The sequence below is a fragment of the Phocoena phocoena genome, chromosome 2 (genome assembly GCF_963924675.1).
Source record: "Phocoena phocoena chromosome 2, mPhoPho1.1, whole genome shotgun sequence".
Taxonomy (NCBI): domain Eukaryota; kingdom Metazoa; phylum Chordata; class Mammalia; order Artiodactyla; family Phocoenidae; genus Phocoena; species Phocoena phocoena.
The window spans coordinates 107366572-107387325 of record NC_089220.1 but is presented as its reverse complement, the minus strand read 5'-3'; the positions used below and the strand labels follow the sequence as shown (position 1 = coordinate 107387325).

At 39.3% G+C, this 20754-nt stretch overlaps 1 protein-coding gene across 1 annotated transcript in view; it reads right to left on the bottom strand.

Moving 5' to 3' along the window:
* Nucleotides 1-20754, bottom strand: part of ZNF609 (zinc finger protein 609) — a 222528-nt gene that overhangs the window by 54086 nt on the left and 147688 nt on the right. Inside the window, exon 3 of the mRNA XM_065872148.1 lies at nucleotides 5135-5360. Coding sequence (XP_065728220.1) covers nucleotides 5135-5360 — 226 coding nt within the window. The remainder of the gene's footprint in view (nucleotides 1-5134; nucleotides 5361-20754) is intronic.

The window sequence follows — 20754 nt, the reverse complement described above, 5'->3', positions numbered from 1 at the left end:
GACTGAAGGTGAAGGAGTGTTAATTATAGCCAAGGAAAAAGAAAAATCAGTAGCTGAGAACCATCTTAGCTTTCCAGTACAAATACCTAAAATTAGATATTTCATAGTTCACACAAGTACTTTCCTACATCAGAACCACACAGAATAAACCAAGGGTAACTATCAAGGTTACCATTTCCATGAAAGACTAATGGATAGCCTCTTCCTGTTAGTGAGAAGGACAAAGACACCCACAGTTGGGATCTGTAATCAGATGAGGATGAAGAACCGCTGAGGCAGGTTCTCGCGGAGCTACCACAGGCTAACTAACTTCCTGCTAAGCAAAACCACTGCCTATTACTCTCATAATGAGAAAACTTTGTCCCACAGACCAAAGTACAGGGCTCAACCACAGAGTCTGAAGCAGGGCCAACTGTTCTGCTAGGTAACAGGGGCCAGAGTACACAGAAGTCACCCTGGCTCTGTGTGGATGTCAGCTATTTACCACCCTCATCCTTCTCCCATAGATTACTCTTTCCATCTCAGAGCAAATATACACTTTTAGAGTATATGTAATTTCAACTCCACCTAGCCCCTATGATATTCAATATGGTAAACCACTAGCTATATATAAATATTTAAATTTAATAAAATTTAAAATTCAGTCCCTCAGTTCCACGTGCCACATTTCAGGTGCTCAATATCATGCGTCACTAGACTATCATTTTGGAGAGTATATTTCCACCACCAAACCATCTACTGGATAGGACAGATCTAACCCAAGCCCCCATAAATTAGAAATCTAAGGCCAGGAGAAGTTTAGAGACTTATCCAAGATCACATGGGTAGCTAAATGCACAATCTGTTCTGGAATTCAACTCTCCAGACTCTAGTTCAGAGATATTTGTTCTGTATTACTATGGCTTTAGGGCACTATTATTCCTTAAAACAATTCATCTTAAACAGCTGCAGACACTCCTAGTTGTTGGACTAAAAATGTATACCCTGATGTGGAGATGGGGACGCATAGCCTTTCCATGTTTTTTTGTGCACATATATGACAAAACCTTTACCAAGTGCAAAAACTGAAAACTTTCTCCTCCTCACCAAATCATTAAACTAGAATTCAGCTGTGGAGGACAAGGCCAAGCTTATCACAGAGCTTTTCATACCCTCTGGAATACAACGTAGTTGCACTCATTTCAGCTTCAAAAATGTGGTCTTATAGCGCTACAACTTCTGTCTTTCTAATATTTTGGTAAAGAAGACCGGAGAAAAAGAATTTTAGAGATGTTGTAAGAGGGATTTCTACATGGAGTGGGATGGTGAACCTAGATAAATGATTATCAAAGCTTTTTTTTTTTTAACAGCAGAATCCTCTTCAAATATAGTTTTACAAAGGAGCTTAACATATAAATCACCCAAAAGTAGAAATGCTCTGGGTTGCATCTGGTTGGGTAGCAGAGATGCAGGCTTCAGTAGCTGTGGCACATGGGCTCAGTAGTTGTGGCTTGTGAGCTCTAGAGCTCAGGCTCAGTAGTTGTGGTGCACGGGCTTAGTTTCTCCATGGCATGTGGGATCTTCCCGGACCAGGGCTCGAACCCGTGTCCCCTGCACTGGCAGGCGGATTCTTAACCACTGCACCACCAGGGAAGCTCTGAAACGATTCATTTTCAAGATGCCATAGTCAGCTAGTATTGGATCCACGCTGACTCCAAGGTTTAAGCCATAGATTCTAATAACTTAAAAGCTGGGTATGTCCTTATTGGTCATCTAGTTCAACTATACTTAAGAGATGAGGTAACTACAGTCCAAAAAAAGTTAAGGAATTTGCCCAAGGTTACACAACAATAGTGGCAGAGATATAGAGGTCTCCTGATTTTCACTTTAGGGCTCTTTCCACTATACCACAAATTCTGTCTAGAAAGCACATTTGCTGAAGTAAAATATATCACTAGTGATGGCCTTCGACTTAGTGCTGTAGTCTAGAAAGGAGAACCTGTAGCATTTCCTGGAATTCTTATCTAATAAGTCAGCTTTGCCTTTCTTTAAAATGCCGTAGAAGCCAGTAAGCAATTTTGCCTCAACAAAAGTATGTGTTTCCAGGACCATGGGTTAAGGTAAGATCTGTGAACCAGAAATAGACTTGGAACCTGTTATTTTGATTTGAAGTGAGGTGGGACAAAGTGAAATCGGGGGAATCAGACCTCTGCATAAATGCTAAGAATATGTCTTAAAAAAGCCAAGGAAGACACTCCAGGTTATACTTGGGTCTTCTTAATAGTCCTAAGGTTGAGCCTAGTTAAGGAGGATCTTTGTAGTGCTGGCATCACAAACAGCCTAAAAAGGAGATGGGATCTGCAGGACTTTCAAAATGCCTCCAAGGCAAGGTTTACAGTGAGAGATAGGAAAGAAAGCAACGATGCAGGACAGGTAAGCAAAGAAATCAGGAAGAACTGAGGTCATGACCCCTACACCTGTTCTCAGCAAGGTGGCTCAGTTCTATAGGAACCGCAGGATCCTCCATTCCCCTCAGAGGCCAAGCATTCATAGCTTCTTTCTAAGCGGTAAGGGTTTTACAGTTTGAAGACAGTAGTTTGCCAGGCAAAGAGACAGAAAGTATAAAAAGTTGGGGTAGCAGACAAAAAAACCTACAAGGCTGGAAGGATTTTTTTAAAAAGTATCTGTATATAGTTCTTATCATTAACTTGAAAACTGGCTCAGTACACTAGATCTTATAGATCTGCAGAGGATGATCTTTGCAGGAAATCTCTGTTTAAAGATGAAAAGGAATGTGAACCAGTTCTGATCCTAATTCAGACCTTTGCCCACAGACAGTTCAGGTGAAGGCCCTCTGGGACGGCCAGAAAGCAAAGTAGAGTATATCATTGCAGAACAGTTCTCTTTCCCTTGGGATGAAAGAAAAAGAAAAGAGAGGTAATAAGCCCTGAAATACAACATGATAAGTGGGAAAAAATATGGTATTAAACGTAGAAGACTAACATCTTACAGGTTTAAATAAGTTAGAGTGATCTTAAACTTGGTGAAAGTAATATTTATTCTGAGTTTCAGAGAAGGTATAGAATTCTGGAAAGTATCTGATTTTATACTATCTATTAGATATATATTAACATAGATCCAGAAATGACAATGAGATGGTGTAAGCATCCATTCATTCAAATAAATATTTGTGAGGGCCTACTATAGATGCCAAACATTAAGTACTGGGGATATAATGGTGAGCAAAACACAGTCTCTGAGCTCATAGAACTTTTGGAACAATGGAAGAGATAGACATTAACAGAAAAATACAATTATATACAAAATTGCAAATTGTGATAAGTGCTGTGAAATAAAGTACACGGTGCATTGAAAATGTGTAACAGGGGAACTTGGTGATAGGCCGCCAGTGACAACCAGAGCAGTCTTTCAGAGCAAACGATGAAAAAAAAAAAAATCTGTGCGAACATCCCCCTGGCAGGGAGGGAGAACAGGAATCCTCAGATAAAAAGGTAACCATTGTTCTCAGGAGAGTGAAAGGGTTATTAGCCTCACTCTCAGAGTTTTTATCAGGTTCACATACGTAAAAAGCATACTGCCCTTGGAGAGAGTCACTACCATAAAGATGGGAAGAATACAGTCAATTGGCAGAAAATTGATGTTTTCTATCTTCAATATATTGAAGCAAGAGGCCCTGAAGTTTGCTTGGTGGCACAGAGCTGTGATCTGGATATGTTTGTCATTCCAACAGACTCTGGCTGTTTAGATATTTGGCCATAGGCAGATGACATTTTAAAAATCAGAGATAGCCACTTGGGATTTCCAGATTGTATATTGTACACACACATACAGAGTCAACCTCTAGGTCAACCTGTCTCTTCACTGCCTCTGCATCAGTTTCTAACACAATAGGATTGTTTTCTTTTTCTTTTTGCATTATGGTCTCAGGCACACAATAAAACCTTATCAGCAGTGTTATTCTGAAGGCTGAAACTTTACTATATTGCTAACAAGGAGAGAGCCAAGAACACAGAGTTCTTAACCTGTATCACATCAGCACCTACTGCATGGAAAACCTTAAATAAATACTGGATCACAGCAAAATATTCAGAGAGGCAGACTAGTTTTTATTGAAATGACTAGAATGAAATGCCTGAATTTCCACAGGCAGACTGATAAGATTGCTTATGATCATCAGAGATAATTAGCTGTGCTCCTCTGGGCCTCTAAACTCCTCAGAGTGGGGATGCTTTGAAAGCCTGGTCACTAATGCAGAGACATGATGCGACTCTGAGGGCCAGCCTCTCTAACCACACATTCTTTCACAAGGACTTGGATTCTTTATAAAAAGAAGGTATACTGAAATCAAATTTCCGCAGATGGTACCAAGGGATCTGAAATACCTGGTTAAGTCCCTTTGCACCCCTTATTTTTCAGGTTTACAAACTTTCAAAGCAGAAGAGATTCTGTTTTCAGGGGCAAGTAGAACATACAAGAAGTCTGGATGGTAGCCTTGGGCAGCAGCACCCTACAGTGAGCCAACTGCTTAGTGGATGCCTGAAAGCAAGACCATGTAAACAGTTCCCTGTTGCCTAGGCCTATAAAATCTGTACTCAGTGACAGATGCGTAAAGTGGCGTGGGTGGCTGGGCAATGAGGCAACCAGTGGGAAGGAGCTGGCTGCACCTCCAGGTGCTAAAAAAGGCAAGAGTTGCATATCCAATGAGCCAACACTAAGTCAACTTAGGGGTGACTGTTTTCCATTTCCTTGACTCCCACGGCTGCCCTGTTATTACTTTTTCTCTTCAAGCCTGACCCAAAAGTTCATATTCTCCCATATAAAATGAAAGGGAAATGGAGAGTATAGACACAGTCTGAATTACTGCATGGCCAGCACCTATCAAATGACTGCTTAAGTACCAGGGCCGACACCATTGAATAGCTATGAAGGGGAGATAATTAATTGAAAAAACTGGCAATCTCTAGAAGCTAGGCAATTTTACAGACAAGTTTGCTGTAATCCTCTGGGTAGGTATCACCAGCAAACTATGGTCATTTGAGACTCCTAATAAATACTAGGTATTATTTATAACAATAAGCCCCCTGTTGACAGAAGCAGGTTGAGAAGGGATGGGAAAGCCACACATAGCACTTACCATCTTCTGTTTCCTGCCACACGATGCCCTCAAGGTTGACGCTTGTCCCAGGTTCGCAGGGGCCCAGGCACTCGGGCTCTGTGGCCAGAGCCACATCACATGTGTTGACCCCAACTGATCGGGTACGAACCATGATTTGCTCACAGGGGGATGCGATGTCATTATTGACCACTGGCACCAAAAGGTGCAGTGGCAGCACTGCTGGTGTGGAGACAGGGGACTCCATCTGTGGGGGAAGAGAAAGTAGTAGCTGAGTTACAAGGAGGATATTTATAGGAAATAACTTCTCTGTATTTAATCTAGTCCTACATCCTTTCCTGCCAGAGTGCAGAGGGCTTTAAATATAAGACTTTGGTCCTCACTTCCAAGTTCTAGCTCATGACACCATTACAAATCTAAGTGGTTTAGATGAGTGCACCCTGGACTAGGAGAAGCTCTATTTCTTATTAACAACCCTCCTCATAAACTGTGCTTGGCTAAAAGTGTATTAAAAAACTTGTCTCATTTAAAAATCTCTAGTGAAAGGGAATCAGGGCCAGACTTCAACAGCAAGGGAGCACACAGATTGATGAGAAAGAAAAGGCTCAGCTTCTGAGGCATGTTCTATTGCTACCACTTTGCTTCCCTCCCATCTATCATTCAACAAATAATACATTAATCAGGTATAAAATCCAAGAATACAGGTGGGATTAAAGAAAGGGAGAAATATCCAGATCCTAGGAATGCCACTTCAGGAAGCCTGGAGCTTTAATCCATCTTTGGGTAGAAGGAAATCTACTTAAAAGTTACAGGAGGGCTGGGAGCAACCTGTCAGGGGTTTCTAACCCACAGAGACTATAACAGCGATTGGTTAATGAGAATGGCCTTTCGGAGTGTGAATCTAACATCAAGTGTACATGTAAGAAACGGGAGGTACTGTTACTATCCAGAAACCAATCTATAGCAGTCTATCATCAAACACAAGAACCAGCAATCTACCTCAAAAACTAGACCCTCCCACAAGAATGCAATTACTTAGATGCCAAGAAGAAAGCAACGCATCTAGAGTTAAAAGAAAAATTGTAATAAAAAGCAATAATCCCTTAATTCTTTAAACCCTAGCATTTATCAGGTTGACAAAGTACCAACCCTGAGTCAATACTGCCTACACCCTAACTAAACAGTGTCTGGAATATGCAAAGGCACTCAATACACACACTGACTGATCTTCCCTAAAGATTAAGTATGATACCAATCGGAAGACCTAGAAAATAAGAGTCAAGGATTGGGACCCTCTTTCCCTTGTGAAAGACCAGGTTGAACGTACTCCTTCAACAGACCCACACTGAAAGCAAGGCACACACGCACCCATAATCCAAGCTGCTGGACAGCTCTGCAACAGAACTCTGGTTCTGAAATAGTTTACTGCATGACCACCACTCTATCTATAATCCATCTCCCTCCTTTTAAACACATACACATGCGCGCACGCGCGCACACACACACACACACACCCCTACACCTTCCTGGCCTCGAACACTACCCTGGAAGCTGAGATCTGGCTACTGCATCCATTCTCTACAGGGAGCTCTCTGACTTCTTGGCTTACAAGTCAAGTGATGGTATTTGCAGACCCTCACTATCAGAGTTCACAGAGTGCTAGAACACTGATTCTGATCAATTCTGGTCCCTGAAAAGCTGCCAAAACCTTATCCTTATCTGTTTGTTGTTACACACATCCACCCTGTACTTCCCTAACTCCATCCTTTTCATAAAATGGAAGTGGCAGCCTGTCTAATGAATCTTCTGCATAATGGCAAATGCCAAAAGGCATTTTTGGTCTTTTGTACTCTTGAAAATCAGGCATTTATAATCCAATTTGGCAAACTTCTTGGGATGTGGTAGATGCCTGAAAAACTCTTTAAAATTTCTAAGCACAGATATGAAGGTGAAAACAACAGAAAAAATAAACTGGATTTCCTACTACTCCTGTGTAGTGCTGGACTCTGGCTCTATCATTAAGCCCTCTCAGGAATGCTATAAGAAGGTGGTTCATTAACTCTTTGGAAAGAAAGTTTCCTGGAGATTTTACCCGTGAGAGTTACTAGAAAGGGGAAATCAGAGACAGAGTATACAGACCATCTTTACTCTTAGCCTCACCTCTGTTTCTTGGTTCTTTCTCTTGGGGAAGAACTAAGACAGAAGCAACTTCACAGTTAGTATGTGCATTTCCTTTGCTTAAGAGTTTGTTCCCTTTTCTATACCTTTCTTCTACTAGCAAGAGAAATTCCTGCCAAGTCCTCTTTCTTGGACAAAGAAATTGGCCTGAACCTTTTAGGTCACTCCTGTGAACCTTCTGATTGCCTCGCTTGAGCAAGTCCTATTGCCAACCTGTCCTATCGTTGAGCCAGCAATCCTAATCAGAGAAGGTGGTAAGTCCCCAGGGAGTCACCTACACACTCTGCCATCAAAGACAGCCCTTTTCTGTAAGTGGTTTCATTTCCTGTTAGGTTATTCAGTGCTGCTGGGAGGCCAGGGAAAAGATAAGCTACTAACATCCAGACAAAGCTAAGCTCCCAATTCTATACTAGCAGACCCAGAAAACAACATCTAAGATATAAGTACAAAACACCACTGTTGCATTCAAGCAGCTTGCCAAATTAAACCCCGCAGTAAAACATCTGAAGAGAAGAAACTTAGCTGAACTGATCACTAAGAATAACAGAACTAATACACATGAGGAGCTGATTAATGTGTGTATGCATCAAACCACACTTACTGATCAGAGTTAAGTTACTAAGTAGAGTTCAGGATCTCTGTTTGTGTGAGGATGACTTTATTTAACTATCTGATTAGTTAAACGAGATTTCTGAGGGTGAGGAGAAGTGAGGAAATCCACCTATGGATGTGGAACTACTGTTCAGTTTCCTTCTACTTTGCAAAAGAAATCTAAGGAGCAGCACAGTAATGTTTAATTACAGACCTAGCTCTGCTAATTACTGTTAGGTCACATCTATCATCTACATTAAGCCACAGTGCATAATAAACAGCTCTGTGATATTCATCTAATAACCTAGGTGGCGGCTTTGTGGGATTTCAAATTCTACTATTCATCGGAACAAACATAGCTTCATTTAACACTCTCCAGGAGAGGAAAAAAATAAAAAAAGGACTCATTTTGCCATCTTTCCTGTATGCCTAGGATATAAGAGAAGGGATTGTCAAGAGACTGATGCCAGCAGGGAAAATAAGGAATAGAAATATGGAAAGTTACGGTCATTAAATACCTTAACAACTATGACAATGAAAAAAGCTGGGCCAATTCTCAGATTCTGAAATGCTAAGAAGTGCCACCATGGCTCCTGGGGCTCACTGAAATGGGAAGGTAAACAACAAAACAAAACAAAACCTGAAAAGAGACAGAGAATTTAAAGATGGAGATCTCTGAAGTTTCCCAATATTTCATGTCCTTTATTTTTTTTAATGATACTTCTTTTCAATTCACCTTTAGATATTAGTCTAATAGCACTCCCACACTTGAGAGGCACTAATGGAGGAAAAAAATTTCAAGGCGGCAACATAATTTTAGGGGTAGAAAATATAGCAAAGAAATATTTGGGACAGACTCTCCCCTTCACAAATATGAGTCTGACATCTTTACCTTCACAGTCAAAAGGCAGAAAAGGAGCTGGTTCGACTGATAACTGCAGTAGCTCTAAGAAACTCCCTTTTTTTTTTAGAAACTCCCTTTTATTCAAGAGTGAAAGATTACTGGGGATCATGGTTAGATGAATGTTCACATTTATCAGGAAAGACTGTGCAGAAAGTAGAATGTCATCAAATATACTAAATACTATATTAATAAGAAGTTCTCTTTCTTCAATAATTCCAGAGACCCTTCAAGATTTTATAGTGACTCGGCATCAGCAACACTAACAGTAATATACGATCTTGATTGATGGACAAAATATAAGTACTCACCCTGATGTATTATAGTAAACTTGATTTGCTCACAAAGTTTTTATTGCGGGTTATTTAAAAAAAAGGTAATTTAAAAAATCCCATTTATCAGTTTATTGTGTTATTTATATTTCTCTCAAATTAAAACACAGGGGCTAAAACCCTCAATTGTTTGAACTGCCTTCTGTTGATTGGCAATTTGAGACAAAATAAGTTCACTGTATTCTTTTTTAATAATTTAGGATTATTTTTGCTTATTCTGAAAGATCTTTATTATGAGAGGCTGGAGGGTGGAAATCATGGGATAACTGAAGATGGAGGCAGGAATCTGAATTCTTCCTCTCCATGAAGCTCTTGTCAGAAAGCAACAGAATATTCCGAGTAAATCCCCAAAGAGCTTAACATTTAGCTACTAGTGAAGGAGGAAATGAGTCTCTTTTCAAACACTAAGTACCTTTCCAAGTGCCTCTCCAAGAAACAAGGAAGGAAGGGAGGGAGGGAGGGAGGAAGGAAAGAAGGAGAGGGGAGAGGAGGAGAGAGGGGGAAAACGAGGCTTGCCGGTTTCCTGAGCTTCCAGATTTCACTTGGGCTGCTTTGAAGAAGAATTTGGTTGTAACTCTGGTTAATTTCCCAGACATTTTGTAGTAGAAGACAAGGAGGTAAAAGAGAAAAAGAAAGATGTGGTAGCTGGCACCACAGCCAAACATGAAACAGTTCTTAAAAGCTACATATTCTAGTATTCAAAGAAGATTTACTTTACCATTCAATTTTAACCAATCATCACCTGGTCAAGGTCAGCAGTGAAGGCTGTTCCAGCGTGTACTAGAAAATGCAAGTGCAGTGAACACATAATTTAAAGACTACAGATTAGCCACAGGGAGTTCTCCGAGATGATCCCTGTAGAGTCTCAGGCTCAGACCCTAAAGACTCTTCTGGTAAAGAGAAGGAGATGGCAGATCATACGATCCTAATATTCAAGCCTGTCTAAAACTCCCAATGTGTGGCACTGAGTAAATTATGCTGGAAATTGAACAAAGGAAAAAATCTCATAAGCAAAATCAATGCATAACATAAATCACATGGCAGTGTCCAATACTGTGCAAAGGTTTTTGCTGAATGAAACATCTCTTTTGCTCTTCCAAATCTTCTCACTCTACAGTCTCCTGCCTGCTTGAAATGCACCACATTTTCCTTCAGCAAAACTATTAACTTTGTAGCTGATGAGTAACCATAGGGACCTAAGTACTACCTACCTCTGAAACTGACTACATTTTTTTTCCACACAAGGTTGATGATCCCTCCTCCCATTCCTACATTCTTCCAAAGGAAGCACTAGAATTAGCTCTCAAGAATAAAGAATTTGGGAAAAATTCATTCTTTGGCTGCAACTACTTCCTCTCCTGAACACGCTTCTTACCTCCTTTTACATACTCATTTCCTAAAAACATCACGGCTGGAACGTGTCTTCTCTACTCCATCCTCTTTCCCCTTAAGGAAAGTAAACACAACCGAAAGCTAAAGCCTTTCTCTGAATCATTCAGAATCACAGATGTCAAAAGAAAAGTCTCAACGTATCCTCCAACATGGATGACTAACTGTACTTAAGAACCTAATCATCACTTATATTGATGGTCCTATGAGAAAACACAAGCATTGTAATTGTGACATCACAAACCACATCTTGCTCTGCAGCAGCTTGGGAAGGAGAAATGGGAATGATTCTCCCTGCTTTAAGCCAGCTGTTCTTCACCTTCCAGGTCTTGGGAAACCTTTACAGATTTAAAAATTGAGAACCTTACACAGCTTTTATTTATGTAGGCTATATTTGTTGATATTTACTGTGTTAGAATTAAAACTGAAAGATTTTAGTATGTACTAATTAATTTAAAACAACTAACAATTTTGAAGTGACAAAATTAGAGACACAGAGAACAGACTAGCAGTGGCCAGGGATAAGGGTTGGTGGGAGGAGGAAGGAAGGTGGGTGTAGTGAGGAAAGGGCAACACAGGGATCCCTGCAGTGATTGAACTGTATCTTGACTATGTGGTAGATACCCAGACTAGACATGTGATAACATTGATAACGAAGACCCAACGCAGCCAAAAAATAAATAAATTTAAAGAAAAGAAAAAAAAAAAAGAAAGCTGGTCTCACACAGATATGTATGTCCTTTTCAGATAATTGTGGATATTCTCCTTTGATGTGACCCCAAAATGCAAAGAGTAATAGTTCTTTTTATTTTTTAATATTTATTTTATTTACTTGGCTGCATGGGGTCTTAGTTGTGGCACGCGGGATCGTCGTTGTGGCATGTGGGATCTTTTAGTTGTGGCACACAGGATCTTTTAGTTGCGGGATGTGGGATCTAGTTCTCTGACCAGGGATCGAACCCAGGGCCCCTGCACTGGGAAGCACGGAGTCTTAGCCACTGGACCACCAGGGAAGTCCCAATGAGTGATAGTTCGTAAAGGTTACTGACAATGTGGAATCTGAAACTTTTTGTACTCTGTTAGATTACAATCCATTGGTCTAGCTTGCACTTGGAATGTTTCTTTAAGTGCATGATTTTTTTTTTTTTTAACATCATGCATTAGTCATTTGGAAAATACTGGTTCACTGAGTTAGACAGCTCTTTCAAATGTTGACATAGTCCATTAATATTGAAAAGTGTTATTTGTTAATATTGTCTCTGAGCTTATCAGAAAAGTCTTTAAAATACTGGTAAGGTGTCAAACTCATAGGGGGGTAGATACAAATTTTCCAAAATTGTAATGTTAGCTTGAAAGCTCAAATTTTATCATTAACAACAAATAACTGTCAGTTGTTGTCCTTGGAATAATAGGCTTGTTACCAACCAGGGTTCTTGGCCTTCTCTGATCAGTAGAAATTGATAAGATGCAAGACAAGGAATTCAGGCAAGGCTTCACTGGGGCTCCTGCTGCAGCAGGAAAGAGCAAAAAAAAGTAGCAAGTTCCCTGGCTTGCTCACTGAGGCAGGGTGAGCTGGTTCTTTATATGGGGTAACGGTAGGGGTGGGTCCGGGGGTTGGGCCAGAGGGGTAGTTTAGGTGGTTTGTCCACCACTTTGGTGGTGTTGTATGCAGGGGGCATGCACAATATCTTGCTTTTGCTCCTGGTACCCTGTTTTTTTCCTCTTGGCTCTTCAGAAGTGGCAGTTGAGTTTTTGGTCTTTTTGTATCTTGTTGTCCATAATTTGCCCCAACTGGGCATGCACGAAGCTATTTTTAGTCCCATATAGTTTCTTGGTATTTTGTTGCTGGAGGAGACAGGTGCAAGCACTGCAGCAAAGGGTCCCTGGTCCCAGCCTGTCTCAGGCTTATTTCATTCATTTTCAAGAAAATGTCTGCTAAATACCCAAGTCTGAATAACTGTAATTTGTTAGTTGTTCTCTCAAGTAAAAATGGCATTTCATGAAAAAACTGGCTAGTTCAGCTTGCAGCTCAATTGCACAAGTGCTGTTCCTAGAGACAAACAGGATGCAGAAGAAGTGCTTTATATGTACTTCCATTTTGCTACATAGAATATAAAATGACATGTACTCAAAGGTCAAGATTTAATAAGCTAATAATGTTACTGCTTTATTAAAGATATTTTAAAGTGAAACTAGCTATATAAAAATGTTTACCTTTTACTGTGAGGGCACAGCAGTTAAGAATGTTATTACTAGTACAATTTGGAGCCACTGATTTGACTCCTGCCAAGACGTCAGCCATTTTACCTACCATTGCTTTTGCACCATCAGTGCAAATGTCAACAGAGTGAAAAAGGCAAGTAATGCCTTAGTATTATTATGAAAATAGTTTTGACGTGGCAGGACCTCTGAAAAGGTCTGAGAGATACTTAGGGGTCTGAGTGCTATATTTTGAGAATTAATCAAGTTTCATGTTCTGGGATTGGGTAAGTGATCAGCTTCTCCAGAAGCATATGCCATCTGATTCCTATAACAAAACTGGGATTCTGGTAGCAAGGAAGTTGAGGGAGGCTGCCTGTTCAGTAGGCAAACAACAATGTCTGCCACAACAGGGCAGTTTGGAAAGACAGCGAAGGAAAAAGAGACACAAAGGCAGGGAAAATTATTAGCAAGAGTGGAGTAGGTAAGACAGCTCCTAAGATCCAGACTAAGGATTTTTTAAGTAAGGGATGTTCATAAGTTAGGTATTAATAAACTTCAGCAATTGAGTAATGAGTATTTTAAAAATATGGGAGAATAAAGCACTCAGTTAACTGTTTCTAGAACGGACAAAAGAATGATGGTCATTAACTACTAATAAAATTGATCCTTACCCTTGTGGGCAGAGGGGGAATCACTCCCCTAGTGCCTATTTGTTCTCAAATTGCTAAGTATAAGACTTCTCTGAAATTGTAATTTAGTAGTTCAGAAATTAAACATGGCTTATCTAAAAGAAATTTTAAAATGGGTCCCTTAATTAACCAGAAGCCATCATTTCCTACAGAAGTCTTCCTTGTCTTTGCTACTTAAGCTAAAGGTATAGAGATAAAACTTCAAAGTGGTATGAAGGGTGTTGTACAGTCTGAGTTAACTCCTGATTATGGACACCTTAGCACTACTGAACCAAGTGGGAAATGGCCATCTGCTTAGATATGCTTCAATGCCCAAGTGTCTCCTAGGTGACTTTGTGTTCTATAATATAAGGTCACAGAATATCAACTGATTCTCTATAACTTCCACATAAGACCTACAGATTTGACAGGAAACAATGGGTGATTCCAATGAGAGGTCATTCTGTCTAAACAAAGCACCTTAAGCAGCAAAGCTACTTGGGTTCCTAGAGAGCATGTGCAAGACAAAATTATAAAATCGCATCATAGCGTGGAAAAACCTTCAAGATCATCTAACTAACCTAACCACTCAAGGGTGAAATCTTTTCTATAATAGGTAGTCATAAAACCCCTATTTGGGGACTTTCCTGGTGGCACAGTGGTTAAGACTCTGCGCTCCCAATGCAGGGGGCCAGGGTTTGATCCCTGGTCAGGGAACTAGATCCCACATGCATGCTGCAACTAAGAGTTCACAACTAAGGAGCCCGCCTGCCACAACTAAGACCCAGCACAACCAAATAAACAAATAAATAAATATTTTTAAAAATAAATTAAAAATAGGGCTTCCTTGGTGGCACAGTGGTTAAGAATCTGCCTGCTAGTGCAGGAGACACGGGTTCGAGCCCTGGTCCAGGAGGATCTCACATGCCACGGAGCAACTAAGCCCGTGCGCCACAACTACTGAGCCTGCGCTTACAGCCTGTGGGCCACAACAACTGAGCCCGCGTGCCACAACTTCTGAAGCCCGTGCACCTGGAGGCCATGCTCTGCAACGAGAAGTCATGCTCTGCAACAAGAGAAGCCACCGCAATGAGAAGCCTGTGCACCACAATGAAGCGTAGTCCCCACTTGCCACAAGTAGAGAAAAGCTTGCGCAAGCAACGAAGACCCAATGCAACCAAAAATAAATAAATAAATACATAAGTTTTAAAAAAATAATACAATAAAAATGAAACCCCTATCTGAACTTTATCCACCCCGCCCCAACCCTGTGGTGAGAAAATAACCCTTACTTTACTGGATGGCTTAAAAGATTAAATTCTTTAACGTATGTCAAGGGCCTAGCAATATGTCTACAGTATTCTGGCAATCTCAAATGGTAGCCATTATTAGTTATTCTAAGAGTCAAGTCACTCTTGAAAGCTCATACTGAATTTCACAGCCATTAAAACTCCCTAGATCTTTTCTACCCAAACTTTGAAAACATTCTCTTCCACCTCTGACCCCCACCCACCACCACCAGTTTCCTTTCCCAGAAGCAATCAACCCAATGCATATGTATTTGCTTGTTTATATGTACCTTCCCTTCATTCTTTTTACATAAATGACAGTGTACTACATACGCTGTTCTGTACCTTATTTCTTCATGTAATGAAAATGGAGGTAACTGTTTTAAACTTTAAATGCTCATCATCCTAAAAGACAGACTGGATGAAATCCCAGCTCTGTAAAAACATCAGGGGTACCTATATTTCATACGGTCATTGTAGCAATTAACTGAATATGAAGTGCTTAGTGCATAGTGCCCAAGACACAGTAAAAGTTCAATAAATATTAGCCAGTAACAATAATGACGATAATAATAGTAATAACAACAATATCTTACAATTTAATTCTATCTTTCAGTCTTTTATGACATTGTCAATTTCTATTCAGACATTCAGTACTTGAACTGTCCATCTGCAGTGGTTCATTCTAGTATAGTTTTGACTTCATTATGTCTTCCCTTCTTCTGGTAGAGGAATTTCTCTTTCCTGTGGGAAATCCATTCCCCCAACTTCATTCCACTATAGGAGTGGGCCCAACTCTACTCAGACTACATGGAATAGGTTCTCCACAGGCTATAGAGATTCTTTCTTCCCCTGGTCCCTTAAGCTGGAAGGACTAACTAAACCTGGAACTGCTAGTGGTCATTTTCTCTAACACTTGAGAAGGCTTGTCTAAGAAAAAAGCCAATTCAGGGGAAAGTAGAATAGAAATGAGCAAAGATAGAATCCCAAAGACATTATTTGAGCCCCCGCCGGAAACTAATAGACTCCACTGGTGAGAACCTACAAATTCCTTGTTTGCTTAAACTAACTTGAGCCAGGTTTCCATCACAACTGAAAAAGTCCTGACCACTATATATCACCCACAAATTTATATGCATACTTTCTATTTAGTCACAAGTTATAATGAAAATGTTGAACAGGACTGGATCAATGGCAGAGACTTGTGGTATACTAACCTAGCTAACATCTAGTGATCAACACTCTTTAAATACAGTTCTTCAGCCAACTATAAAGTCACCCAACTGTATCACCATCCAGTCCACACTTCACTGACATGTCATCAAGAATATCATAAAAGGCTTTTTCAAATATCTTGAAGAGATCAAGGCACTCCAATCTACCCACCCAAAAACTCTATTGGGAAGAGAGAGAAAGTTTAGAGTGTCATGTTTTAGAACTTAATTTGGTTTCTAATAAGCATTATTTTTCCGGATTCCTTTCTTCATTCAGAAACATTAAATACTTACTATAATCTAAGCACTGTACTATGGCAAGTGATGAATCTTAATATGATCCCTGTCCCTAGGTCTGGGCAGGTAGACAAATGTGAACAAGTAATTAAAGAAATATCATAAAGGATGTAAAAGAAGTACAAAGGTGGCAAAATCACTTGTGTACACCTGGGAGAGAGGCAGCTGACGTTTCAGCTGAGTCTTAGAAGTAAGTTCAACAGGAAGATAAGGAAAATTAGGTTATTTTAGTCAGATGTAACACCAAATACATGGCCTGAGAGGGAACCACAATAGTCTGGCATGGAGGGAATGGTCAAGTGGTGGGAGATTACATGTCATACTAAAGAAGGTCACTGTGGAGTTTTAAGCAGGAAAGTGATATGATCCAATAAGGTTTTTAAATGATAGAAGCAAACTTCAATTACTGCTTACTGTGTGTGTGTGTGTGTGTCAAGCACTTTTCAAAGCATTTCATATGTATTCCTCAAAATGACCCTCTGAGGTAATTAACATTGTATCTCCTTTTAAAGATGAATATACTAAAACTATACGGGCTAGGTAAGTTGGCCAAGGTCATATAGCTACCAAGTGATAAAACTGGGATTCAAACTCAGGCAATTTGGCTCTAGAACCCATGCAATAATAAAGAAGTGAGAACCCAAACTAAATGGTGTCACAAGAAGTCAAGGGAAAATGAAGTTTCAAGAAGAAAATGGGCTGCCGTTGTGCAAGTTGAAATTGCAGGAAAGGGTAAGGCACAGAAGCTAAATTACACTGGGTAAGGGAAAGCATCAAGAGGTGAAGGAAAGATAATCAGAAGTTATTGTGTGTCTACTGTGCACCAGTTATCTTAGTAAATCTCCTACACTCCTGTGAAGGAGATGATGCTTTGTTTGACAGAAAATAAACAAAGCCCCATGAAGGTTAATTGATTTGTCCATAATGACCAGTTACTAAGTGGCAGGGCCAGGATTTGAACCAAGGTATGCCTAACTCTAAAGCTTGTGCTCTTTCCCATTATACATGCTACTCCGAAAAACCTTCGGCATGACCAGGAAGAAGATTGCAAGTACTTCACAAACTATCTGTTTAACATTTTGTTCTAGGACTTCGCTAAAGTTCAATGTTATGTTTGATGGTCTACAATTTTGAAAATTTGGACATTTGCCTGTCTGCAGTCTTATGGTTCTCTCCCATCTACCAGGATTCCCTAGATGAAAGGATCTCTGACTACATGTGCAAACTCTTTCAATATTTTCCAATGTGATTAATTTGGATTTAGACACGGAACTCTGTCAAAAATTGGGATGCTTTGTGAAAGAGGAAAGGAGGTGGTTGCTATTTAGAATTTGGTAAAGCAAACTCATCTTTTATAAAGAGAACAAAGGTTGTTCAAGAGTTTTTACTCTTTTTTAGATCTGAATTTGCACATTTGTTTTGGTAAATCCTTGGTTTCATACAATGATTTTTTTGCTTCAAGTGGCATCATAATATGGTTCTGATTTTCCAGTACAAATATCCCTTGAAGTGGAACTGAAACACCTATCATAATGCAGTTAAGCCTTGCTAAACTATGTTTCACTTTTCAACAATTCCTTAGCTTAGCTCTTCTAATATAGACCAACAAAAGTGAAAATACCAAATAACAACACTATATGAAATTTAGAATTTTGTACAACATACTTAACATACAGGGCTCACAAAATCTTACAGAAATTGAGAAGGGCACTTCATCTTTCAAGGGCCAGTAAAGTTAAGCTTCCAAAATAGAGTAACTTAGAAAGGCATCAGAGCATTCAATACTGGAAAAAACTCTGGCCTTAAAAATCTCTCACCAAGGTAGAGCAGTAGGCAAACCCAACAATGTAAATAAGAGTTGCTATATTCTAGGTAACAGATTTTTACAGCCTTCATTACTGAACATGGTCCTTATTGTAATACTCACAAATCCATTCAACAGTGTAATAAAATGAAGAACTCTATAAGGCTCAGAAAAAACACATATCCTGTATTTGTAGAGTCAACACAAAGTTTATATCCTAGCTTGCAAAACTTCATTTTATATTAGGAGACAACGGTTAAACAAATAATCATAACAGAGGTGAACAGAGGGCTGCAAGTACCCTGCCCAGGGAGTGACTGCCAAGAGGCAACAGGGAAGACTTCATAGTAGAGTGGACCTAAAGGAGTTCCCCAAGAAAAGAATAGAAAGCATACTCCATTTGCACAGCAAAGGAAACCATACACAAAAGGAAAAGACAATCTACAGACTGGGGGAAAAGATTTGCAAATGATGTGATGACAAGGGCTTAACTTCCAAAATATATAAATAGCTCATACAATTCAGAAACCAAACCACCCAATCAAAATATGGGCAGAAGACCTAAACAAACATTTCTCCAAAGAAGACGCACAGATGGCCAATAGGCACATGAAAAGTTGCTCAAAATCGCTAATTATTAGAGAAATGCAAATCAAAACTACAAGGTACCACCCACACTGGTCAGAATGGCCATCATTAAAAACTTTACAAATAACAAAGGCTGGACAGGGTGTGGAGAAAAGGGAACCCTCCTACACTGTTGGTGGGAATGTAAATTCGTGCAGCCACTATGGAGAACAGTATGGAGGTTCCTCAAAAACCTAAAAATAGAGTTGCCATATGATCCAGCAATCCCATTCCTGGGCATATATCCAGACAAAACTATAATTTGAAAATATACATGCACTCCTATGTTCATAGAAGCACTACTTACAATAGCCAAGACTTGGAAACAACCTAAATGTCCATCAACAGATGAATGGATGAAGAAGATGTGGTACACATATACAATGAAATATTACTCGCCCATAAAAAAGAATGAAATAATGCCATTTGCAGTGTCATGGATGGACCTAGAGATTATCATACCAAGTGAAATAAGTCAGAAAGAGAAAGACAAATACCATATGATATCACTTACATGTGGAATCTAAAATATGACACAAATGAACTTATGTATGAAACAGAAACAGACTCACAGACATAGAGAACAGACTTGTGGTTGTCAAGGGGTTGGGGAGTGGGAGAGAGTTGAATTGGGGGGTTAGGACTAGCAGATACAAACTATTATATATAGAATGGATAAACAGCAAGATCTTATTGTACAGCAACAGACAACTATATTCAATATCCTGTAACAAACCATAATAGAAAAGAATATGAAAAAGAATATCTATCTATATATATATATCTGAATCACTTTGCCACATACCAGAAAACAACACAACACTGTAAATCAACTATACTTCAATTTTTAAAAAATGAAAAGGAAAAAGAAAGCATACTCTAAGCAGAAGGAACAGCCTGTTCAAAGGTGCACAGGCATGAACAAACACAATTAGTATATTCAAAGAACCACAGGTCATTTGGTTTGGTTGGAGGAGAGAGTAGTACAGGGAGAGTAAAATTTGGACTTAACTTTGCAGGTATTAAGAAACTTCTGAGGAATTAAAGCAAAGGAGTGATATCAGGTTTGTATAATTAAAAGTAAAATTAATGGAAGAGGGCAGACTAAAAGAGACTGAAAAGGAGGGCACCTAGCTAGATGCCTGTTGCAACAAACCCAGTAAGTAAGAAGTAGGAGAAGGCCTCAAGAGACATTCAGGACATACAAGCAGTTTGACTTCACGACATATGAGACATGTAGGTAATCAGTACAGGAGTCAGGTATGACTAGAATTTCTAATTCAGATGGTTAGGAGATGATTCATTCCACAAATATTTAATAAGCACCTAATATATGCCGGGCACTATTCTAAGTGCAGAGGATATGCAATGAACAAAACAGATCAAAATCCCAGTCTCTGGAGCTTAAATCCAAGTGGAATGGTATTCTATTACTGAAAGAAAAAGAAAGAAAAAAGAGGAGGAACAGGTTTCAGTTTTGATTTGGGGAGACCGGAGAAAGAGAAGTGAGATTAGTTTTATATTGCTTTTACTTTGCTTAATTGCCAGCATTCCACGAAAAGAAGACTGGAAGTGTGTTACAAGGAAGAGGTGGGTCATCAGTGCACAATCTGGAGGGGTCTTCTGAGTATTTTTTAAGGACTTCAGAATAATACATAAATACAAATGAAAACACAATATAATTTTTCACCTATCTGACTGGTAAAGATGAAACAGTTGAACGATATCCAATCTGTCAAGAATATGGAAAAAAAACAGACACTGTTACGCAGTATTAGTTGGTGGGAATGTGAATTGGTAGAAACTCTGGAGAGGGCGATTTGGCAATAGGTATTAAGATGTAAAATGTACATGCTCTTTTGTCCAAAAATTCCACTTTTAGAATTTATATTAAGAAGATAAAAGGACAAGTGCACAAAAATGTATCACGTACAGTTTGCTTCAGTATTAGTTTTTAATAGTCAAACAAAAACCCAGAAACAATCTGAATGTCCATTATAGCATAGATCTATAACTACCATCAAGTACAGAGATCCACAGCATATTTTTGAGTGAAAAAAAGTTTACAATACAGTATGTATTAATTAGCCCATTAATGTTAAACTGATCTTTATGTAACTATATACAATTTTTTTTTTTTTTTGGCTGC